General features: G+C 27.2%; 2 protein-coding genes across 2 annotated transcripts in view; one reads left to right on the forward strand and one right to left on the reverse strand.

Annotated features, from left to right (window-relative positions):
• Nucleotides 1–290: 290 nt before the first annotated feature.
• Nucleotides 291–5,889, reverse strand: LOC107493069 (beta-carotene isomerase D27, chloroplastic-like). The gene is made up of 7 exons (XM_021125734.2): nt 5,662–5,889; nt 5,449–5,588; nt 5,225–5,314; nt 3,430–3,491; nt 1,422–1,528; nt 475–567; nt 291–334 (listed from the first exon to the last, which is right to left on the reverse strand). Exons 1-7 carry the CDS (start codon nt 5,876–5,878, stop codon nt 291–293), a joined length of 753 nt encoding a protein of 250 aa, XP_020981393.2. The 5' UTR covers nt 5,879–5,889.
• A 3,461-nt stretch (nt 5,890–9,350) lies between these two features.
• Nucleotides 9,351–10,369, forward strand: part of LOC107493093 (uncharacterized) — a 1,415-nt gene continuing 396 nt past the window's right edge. Inside the window, exons 1-2 of the mRNA XM_016114167.3 lie at nt 9,351–9,800; nt 9,879–9,995. Of these exons, the coding sequence (XP_015969653.1) occupies nt 9,435–9,800; nt 9,879–9,995 (483 nt within the window). The 5' untranslated portion in view covers nt 9,351–9,434. The remainder of the gene's footprint in view (nt 9,801–9,878; nt 9,996–10,369) is intronic.

Raw genomic sequence — 10,369 nt, forward strand, 5'->3', positions numbered from 1 at the left:
TAGAGTGCGGTAGAGCACTTTAATAAACGTGGGAGACATTATTCTTGTTCCATCCTTGCTCTCCTTAAACCCTACAACAAATCTTCATCAGTCAAACCACTTCTCTCCCCCAAAATGCATACAAGCTATATATTTGGTTTTCCTAATTTTGAGGGAAAAAAAGGAAAAAGAAAAAGAAAGAAAAAAAGTAATACATATATATATAGTTACATATATGGATGGTTTAAAATTGAAATAATATATGCTTACAAATGGAAGCACTTCTCTATATATATGCATACCCTCCTGCACTAACTGAGGCAGTTATTCATTTCATGCTTTTTCTTTGCCTTGCCTGCATGATATAGGAAAATTCTATATTATTAGTTACATTATTCTATTCTTTGTATGTAAAATAGTTTTATTATGTTTTCACTTCTGCCTTTATGTGAAGTTTCAAGAATAATTATTCATCATGATTAAATTTAGTACTACATAGTTTATAGCAGGGTTGCTTTAGTGCTGGATCATCAATTAATAGTGGAGGATCCTGCCCAAATATCATTTCACAACTCATGTCATCAAAATCTGCAAACCAAAATGTAAATATATAAGAAAGGGCTACTATTATTTATATGTGCTAACACTGTGATTTCCATGATACTGAACTTAATATATGCTATTACTAGTAATTTTCTTTGTATAGAAAAGCATCCACTATGAAGTATTTCATTTATGTTTTCTAATTCTCTCATCAACTCTGATCTCAACTGATTTTCGACGGGTCTAGCTAGCTATTTACAATTTTGCACCCAATAAAATGGCATATGCATGCATATGGGGTCCTCCAATGAAATGATGAAGAGATTCATGAATTCCCACAATTTAGTGGAGGATTAATTGCAGACAGAAAATAATCTTTTAAGTAAGAAAGAATCTTCCTTTTGTTTTTGTCTTTTACTGGGCTTATTAAAATATAAAAAAAATACTATTTGTCTTTTAAAATTTAGTTTTTTTGGTCTTTTTAAAAATTTATTATTATTTAATTAATTTAAATACTCACTCTTACGTATCAATTGTTTAACAAATCAAAAACGTTATTTATTTTTTATCTTTTCTTTCTTCTAAAAGTTGAATAACTAAAAAACAATATTTAAAAATACCTAATTGCATTATAAAATAAAATTATCTTAGATATTTTTTCAACATTATTTACCTTTTCTATTACTATTTACATTTAAATTTGGGAGTGAAACAAATACATTTTTAACAAGGAGATAAATAAATTTTATATAGATAATATGTACACTTATATGGTTTGTATGTGAGCCGGGACAATATTAAAATACATGTATGTCAAGGTGATATATATTATATATATGATTTAATTTAATGTGTGTTACTGTCATCTAATCTCTGCATTGATGAGGATATATACTTACTAGGGACCATGGTAACTGGCATACCCATAGAGTCCTTTATAAACGATTGAGTTGGAATTTTGCAGAGATTCGTACACATTCCGATACAATTGGTCTCTTCTAAAAATCTGCACATACATACATATATAATTTATTAAATAATGGTATATAGTTAAATAAATTAATTCACAAAATTTTGATTAATTATTTAAGTAAAATGATTATGAGAATGGTAGATATATAGTAACTAATCATAATTTTGGTATTAAAAAGAACTTAATTAATGTGGTTATCATATATATAGTAGTTAAAATCTCAATTTAATTCTTAAATTTTTTTATATTATGATTTTAAAGGATAATTCACCTAAATAAATTGTTTCACCTTTAAAATTACGCAAATATATTGTTTTTAAAATAAAGACGCAAATGCATTGTTTCTATGGAAACCGCTACTAGCAGTAGGGGTTTACAGAAATACAGAATTCGCTGCTACCAGTCATGGATTATGTTGAGTTGTGATAGCATGAAAACTGTTGTTGTCTGCCGCAATTTCTGCATGATTATGATTGGTCATAAACCTAGCGATTTATATGCGTAAATTGCTAGAGGCGGCAGCAGTTTACGTTGAGTATGAAAACAAATAGTAAAACTAATCTTTATCTTAAAAATAATTACAAAACAAATAATTAATGGTATATACTATTTAAATAATATCATAAATAAAAAAATTTAATTTATCATTTCACAATATAATTTAAAAAATATAAATATGCATATAATAAAATTTTTATTTGTATTTATTATTAAAAGTGAGACTAAATTACAAATAAAAAAATATAATACTCAAAGTATTAAATTATATAAATTAAGACTAATTTTTTTATTCTCATCTCTTTTAAAATTTATAAATAATAAAATAATTTATTTTTAGCCAAAAATTCATTAAATCATATATTTTTTTCTTTAAAAATTATTTCATTCTCTTTTATTTATATCAACCAGAAACATGAGTTGTGTTCTTTGCTGCTGAATTGCATTTGCTGAATTGCATTTGAGGTTCTAGCTAAATAATTTTTTTTTTATTTGTGCAACTTTGTTGTCTTATGCCAAAAAATAAAAACTATTTGTATTTTATAGTTGATTGATTGGATAAATAATAGTGATAGCATCATAATTTTGATGAATAAAATAAAAAATATAAATATGCATGTAACAATTTTTTATTTGTATTTATTATTAAAAAATTTATTACATGCATATTTATATTTTTTAAATTATATTATGAAATGATAAATTAAATTTTTTTATTTATGATATTATTTAAATAGTATATACCATTAATTATTTGTTTTGTAATTATTTTTTAGATAAAGATTAGTTTTACTATTTATTTTTATTTTTCATACTCAACGTAAACCGCTGTTGCCTCTAGCGGTTTACACACGTGTCCCAATGCACATAAACCGCTACTGGTAGTAGCGGTTTATGACCAATCATAATCATGCAGAAACTGCGACAGGCACAGCAGTTTCTATGCTGCTACAACTCAACATAATCCGCGGTTGTCAGCAGCAGATTCTGTGTTTCTGTAAACCGCTACTGTTAGTAGCGATTTCCATACATATGTGAAATAATGTATTTGCGTCTTCGTTTTGAAAATAATGCATTTACGTAATTTTAAAGGTGAAACAATTTATTTAGGTGAATTGCCCAATTTTAAATGAATCTATCGATTTTATAAAATTTATACTAAATCTGACGATTTTATAATTTAAATTTTGTTAAGATTTTACCTTTTACGTTCTTAATTTACTGTTTCGATTTCATATAAAATTTCAATTTTTTATATATTGATCATAACAATCACGATAGGAAATTAGAAATAGAGAATGGAACATATGGGAGGACCATAATTGCAACCATAGATTAATGTATCTTAAGTTGGTGAATTAAAGACCATTACCATGCATCTTTTTATTTGTTTATATATTTCTTGTGTTAATTAAAATATGAAAAAGTGAACTAACCTGCATTTTTTGAAATAGACCACGCTTTTTTCTCTTTTTCCATTGACCTCCAATTCTCTAACCTTCTCATGGTGAAAATAATGATGATAATGATAATCATTTCATATTCAATTTCTTAATCTATACATTGTGAGGACTGAGGAGTTAAAATATTATTCTTTTTGGTCTAAAAGAAAGTGTTGAATATGCAAGATGGATTAATTTGGAATATGTTAAATAATCATGTAGATGCATGGTTAAAGAACACATATATAGGCAATAACATTAAAGAACATGATGATTTGTAATTTGTAAATTTTGAACATTAATAAGATTGCCAACATACCGGATGGAACATACAACTTGATCAACCTCATGTTGAGATTTTCCTCTATCATCATTGCCTATATATACGTTATTAAGACATTTGCTATTTAAATTTTCGTAAGTTTTTTACCTTTTTTTTTTATAGAATTAGTATGTAAGAGGCAAAAATTAGAGATAAAATTGTTAAAGTTTCTCATATATATTATTTGTATGAGTATAATTCATAATACACAGAAGAGTATTATAGATTTATCTGTATATTTTGAAAAATTATAAATTTTAATACTTAATTATACTATTTTTATTATTATTATTATCTAAACTTATTTAATTTTGTTTATTTTATCTAAACATTTTTTTATCTGGTCTTAAACTCATTTTTTCTTAAAATATATATAAAAAAATACTAAAAAATTTTGTAATGCTAAACAAAAAATTTAATATACTTATTTTTGTGTGTACACGTATTATTTTTTTCTAAACTTTTCTGGTTATATTATTTTTCAAACTGCAAAATTGGGTAACGATTTCCATTTTTTTTTCATTATTGGAACTATTTCCTATAATGATGTATTCTGTGTCTAGAGTCTATTTAAGGCATTAAGTGGATTCCATTAATTAGGTCACTAAACTCATGAGTCATGGCGAAGATGCAGGGTAATTGAACATTCCATTTCCCAGTCTTTTCACCAGTGAAAGGCATAGTTCAACTGCATGTCTTTTTCTGGGAGCTAGCTGTTGGAAGTTTATTTTAATTTAAATTTTTGTTGTGGCCTTATTTTAAATATTTATAAATTATTAATAACTTAATTTTATCTGTTAATGCTAATATTTGATGAACGCATTAAATTTAAAAATAATAACACATATAAAGATGATCCTCTTTCTATCTTTAAATGTAATATTTTTTTTACAGTTTCTACTTATCAATAAAAAACAATCATTCTAATGAACATTTAGAAAAAAAAAAAGAGAAATTTTAATCAATCTTAAAGTCTAACTTTACTATAACCAAAATTTACTATGATAATCAATCTAGATATAAAAAATCGCAATTTTTAAGATCCTAACTAATAATGCTTCCGATTAAGTTTAGACTAGTAACCTTTGAGAATGCAGCATCCAATATTCAAATAGTTGAACTTGTAATAACAACCTATATACTAGTATAAGGCTATGTTAGGGTCTTAAAACTGAAAGATCTTTTGTTTGAATGTAATATACAGATATAATTAATTAATGAAAAATGTTAGGTAAATAATGACTATTTTAAACAATATGAACAACTATCAATCAAATAAAGATACACTATATTCTAATTTAATGCTACTAATTTAAATTTACTCTTTTAATCTTATTAATTCATATTATTCACACATTGTTCAAAAATATTGTTGGTTATCTATACTTTTCCTTAATTAATATTGTTCGAGTTAGAAGAGTCATATTTTTGTTATGGATATCAAATAAAAGAGTATCTCTCATATACCTGAGAGGGGCCAATTAACCAGGCAAAGAACAAGGTGGTAAAAGCTGCAAATACTTGTCTTGTAAATTTCGATGGTGGTAACATTTTCGTCTGCCATTAGTCATAATAATAACAACAAACAATAATTATATATATAGAATTTTTTAATATACATAAAAGTACTGGTCCTTAAACTTTCTGATAGCAATAATATAGATAAGTATTATTAGCAAAGAAGTACTGACGAATGAAAATATGAAGTTTGGTAAGGTTGTGTGAAGAGCTTGAATGACAAGCTGTCGTTGCTGAATCGGATCGAATTTCTGGGAAGCCGCCGTAGCTGCCTCTACCAGGCTCTCATACCCGCTCTTACTGTTCCTCAATCCTGCATGTTTGTATGCCAAGATTATTGAATTATTCAATGAAGCTGTATGCATGTAATTAATTAATAATGTTACCTGTGGCATCTTGAACACATCTTGAAAGATGGTTTATGGCTAAGAGATCAAACCAATTATCTTTGTGGATCAAACTAGATTCATCTGAAGAGGAACGATGATGCCTTGTGTGCATCGCTACTATAACATCTGGTTTACGTTTCATCATCAAGTGTGGTTTTGATGAACACCGTGTACGTAGTAGTGTGTTGTTGTATGGAAAAAACTTTGCTTCCATCGTTTAATTTGTGATGATCACCGATGATGAGTGATAATTACTTAATTTGTTATATGTTTGAGTTCCGTTTGTATTTATATATCAAACAAATGGAGATTAATTAGGTATGTATTAACAAGATTTACTAATATCCTACCACATAATAATACAGAGTAATTTATTTATGGATATCAAAACTATCAGATTATCCTAAAAATAAAATAGCTCTAATATATACTATAGGATTATGGAATTTTAAAATAGTTAGAGTTTGTTTGGGCGTTATTATTAAAAAAAAATTTAATAATATTTTTTTAAAATATCTTTTATAAAAGTAAAAGTGATTTTATATTTGGATATTTTATGTAAAATTTTTTTATTCATTTATTATGTAAAAAATATATTTTTTAAGAAAAAAAATCTTTTAAAAAAATATAAATTGTAATTTTTCAAAAAATATATATTTTTTTAGTGTTTTTACTTTTACTATTAGAAATTTGTCAAACATAATAAAAAATAAAAAAATTATCGATTTAATGACACACAAACAAGCACTTATTTCATTTGACAAAATTACCATCTATGTGAGAAAAAAAACTCTATAAAAGTGACAAAAATTATGCAGACTACATAGATAGTAGAAGAGTTATTAGTTTTAGGCCGAAAATTTTTTATAAAATTGCTAGAACTTGAGAAAGGGGGTTGAATCAACTATCAAGTTGAAATTAGAGATGAACTTCTATAGTTTTGATTTTTGCGGAAATTAATTACGTAGAAGATTTTTTCGTTTTATCTCTAAAACCAGAAAAAAAAAAACAAAAAAGAGAAGAAGAGAATGAGGCCAGCATATATTTTTATTCGATTTTTAAATATTATGAAACTTATATCCAGTCTCCACTACAATTATGGTGGAATTTTCACTATAATCAATTAGATTACATATACCAATACCAATGATTAATTCATCTAATATCAAACTCTAAGCTTATCCCAAAGCTAGCTACTACCAAGTGTTGTCCCAACTTGGTAAGGAGAATCCACAGATTCAATCTACCACAAAGTGCTATTTCAACTTGGTAAGAGAACTAAATCTTAGTTCAACAAAACTAAATTACACAGAAATATTTTACTCTTTTTCATGCATCTCTCTTACTTCTTCTCTCACGGATTTTTCAACTCATATTCATAAGTCTTTTTCTCAAATACAGAAAGATGACATTAGATAGCCACAGCAAAGAAAATCTAAAATGAAGCACAAATTGAAGGAAAAAAAATCGTTCAAGTGTTTTGAGATGATATTCTTGTATCACTCTATTTTTCTTATTCTCAAATGATGTTGAGTAGACCACTTTATAAAATGATGCTTGCTCTTCAAATTTTAACACTGCCTCTTCCAATTCCTTTCTTGGTTCTGCCTGTCTTCATTGGTATGCAATGTTTTTTTTTTATTTTGCTCCACTAATTCTGCTTGTTTGAAGAGCTGCTCTACCATCTCTATTGTCTTTGGATTTGTTGTCTTCCTTAACATGCATAACATTTTCATTTAGAAAATTATAAGTAGACAATAAAAATATTAAACAACGTGAACAATAGGAATATTGGATATTTAATTCACTATGTGTGCGGATGGTTATTCTAATATTAAGATTTAGATGAGTAATTTGAAGTGTAGTGTGTTTTACTTGAATTAGGCCAATTTTAAAATTCTTTGTTTATATTATTCAAAAAAATCATTGGTTACCTAACATAACTTTTTTCATTTTTGTGCCATTATAACTGCTGCTCATTACTCTTCATTTTTGTTTTGCTCTATCATACTTTGCTAGTAATTTTTTTAATATTATTTTACTGATAGCTTTGGTGTAATGGTATTTTCTTTATGTCTTTGTTATTTTTTAGAATCTAGCCATTCTATGATAATGGCAAATATCTTTTTGTCTTTTTTTTTTCTTTTTTGTTTCAACTATGAGCATTCAGAACTTTCTCTTTTGACTTATAGGTATTGATTTGTTGAGTTAAAATTTTAGAGTTGTGTATTATTATTATTATTATTTTGTTAAAATTATGCAATTTCATTGCTGAAAAATTGGTTCAATTTGGACTATAAGCAAGAATTGTAATAAAGAGAATAAGAAGTTATAACTTTAATAAAAGACAACTATTTCAATGAAGATACCAAAAATATCTTTCAATGATAATCTTTGTTTAAAAAGTGTAACTTATTTATTTGGACACACTTTAAATAAAAATAATATTTTTATAACATATGAAAACCAAACCTTACAATTTATCATTCAATGATCAAAATGAAGTATTTTCATATGATGACAATGATAAAATCTTCATTGGACTAGCCATCTTAATAAAATACTTAAACATAAAAAAACTAAAAAGATAAAGTAAAAACTCAAGGGTTTTATCTTCTCTCATCCACACTTCTCCTGACCTTCTCTACCATAGTTATTGAAGGGGGTGGTTCTATTTTCAAATACCCAGACGTTTCTTGCTAACCAAATTTGCCATAAGAAGTTTGCTGCTGCTCTCTTTTCGTTCGAATTTTCCTTCATTCTCAGTTCTTCTTCCAGCCGAATCCACCACTTCCATGATTCACGAGCTTGAAGCAGCCATGATAGATTTGAGCATTTCCAAACTTCAGTCACATCTGAGCACTCTTAGAAATAATAAAAAACACTTTCTTATGACCGATTGCATTTTAGATATCTTCGATGGATTGTATTCGAACGTTCAACCTTTCTTTCACATGGAGTCCTCCATACATAAGTTTTCAGAATAAATTTTTTATTTTCAGTTGACCATTAATTTTTCATATACTCCTCTATAAGTATTTTTTGGATTGTTCTGGCAGCAGGTATCCGGTTGACAATTATTCGACCTATATTATTAACACACACATTAAATCAACTTGAACTTTTAATCCAATAAATATTTGTCATCATTTATATAAATTTAAAATTAATCTTAACTCAACAAATATAAAACAAAAAAATATTTATTTAAAAATGAAATTGAATAAAATATTTATAAGAATTAATTATTAAAGTAGATAATAAAATGGAATACTTACTAATCTAATTTTGTACCTGAAATACTTATTACTTGTTTAGAATACTTAAAATATTTTATATATAGAGTACTTATTTAGTAATTCAATTTTTTCCGATATATTAAAAATATATTATTTTATTAAATGCATATTATTTGCCAAAATTTTTAAAATTTATAGGTTTTATATTTTTTATCCCATAATCCTAGTATATAGGTTTTATATTCTTTTAAAAATTTGTATTATATATATATATATATCAAATTATTTTTTCCGTTGGCATGGGTATAAATTTGTAGCACATTCTGTAAGTTCTGTGTAAGTTGATTGGGCCTTTTTCTTTATGCAAAAAATCGAATTGGGCTGAAAATTTGAACCTAAAGATAGGATAAGATTTCAGTAAGTAAGGATAGAATTTGGATGGCTGAGACTCTGGATTATTTTCTTGGGACTAAACTTTGCATTGTTCAGTTTTTAGTTCGTTAATTAGTTAACCGTCTTACAAAAACGAGGATGACCACCACTGCCACCGCTACTGGTACCTTCTTGTCACAGACGGTATGCGCTTTACAGAATCATCATTCATCAAAATACGCTCACTTAGTAGTATCTCCGCATCGCAATACATTTGGATTTCGATTTGGAAACACAAGATCACGGTCAACACCTTCGCATAGGCTTGTGGTGGTTGCGGTGACTCAAGGATCAGCAGAGTCCAACAAATCCGACGAAAATATTCCGTCGTGGGCAAAGCCAGATTCCGATGAGCCTCCGCCATGGGCGCGTGATGACGCTAGCGCATCTTCTTCTTTGCAGCAAGGATTTCAAGTTCCATTCTTCATTTACTTGCTTGCCTCTGCTATCACTGCTATCGCCGCTGTAATTAGCCTCTAATTAAATTCTTCCCCGTTTTAATTTGGAAGTTAGTTTGACAGTGGTTGTTGATTGAATTGACAGATAGGTTCAATTTTTGAGTACGTGAACCAAAGGCCGATGTTCGGAGTCTTGGGATCAGATAGCGTGTTTTATGCTCCCTTGCTGGGTTTCTTTGCCTTCACTGGCATTCCTTCTTCGGTAACTTCATTTTCATTACAAGTTTATTTATACACTAATTAAGTTAAGTTAATGAGTTAGTATGTATTTATTTGGCAACTAAATTTTGATAAAATAAATATTAGAATAAATGTCCTTTCCGGTCTTTAATCATTTGTTTGATGGACTTTTCACCTTTAAAAAAATTTAAAAATCCAAATCGGTTTCTATCTACTTTGATATATGTACATTTCAGTTCTTGGTTAGGGATCGGAAGGGACATTACTAAGATCGAAAATGCATTTACTCAAAATTGATAGAGATTGGAATGTACATATTTCAAAGTAGATAGGGACCGATGAGTTAATTGACCGAAAATAGTAATATTATTTGAATAATATTAATTAAAATATATT

The sequence above is a fragment of the Arachis duranensis genome, chromosome 6 (assembly GCF_000817695.3).
Source record: "Arachis duranensis cultivar V14167 chromosome 6, aradu.V14167.gnm2.J7QH, whole genome shotgun sequence".
NCBI classification, from domain to species: domain Eukaryota; kingdom Viridiplantae; phylum Streptophyta; class Magnoliopsida; order Fabales; family Fabaceae; genus Arachis; species Arachis duranensis.

Excerpts from the sequence above, each read along its gene's own strand:
- LOC107493069 (XM_021125734.2), bottom strand. The coding sequence starts at position 5,878 with ATGGAAGCAAAGTTTTTTCCATACAACAACACACTACTACGTACACGG. Across the intron at positions 3,492-5,224 it reads GGTTAATTGGCCCCTCTCAG|GTTAGAGAATTGGAGGTCAA; the intron begins GTATATGAGAGA and ends CACCATGAGAAG. Across the intron at positions 568-1,421 it reads GCCAGTTACCATGGTCCCTA|ATTTTGATGACATGAGTTGT; the intron begins GTAAGTATATAT and ends TTTGGTTTGCAG.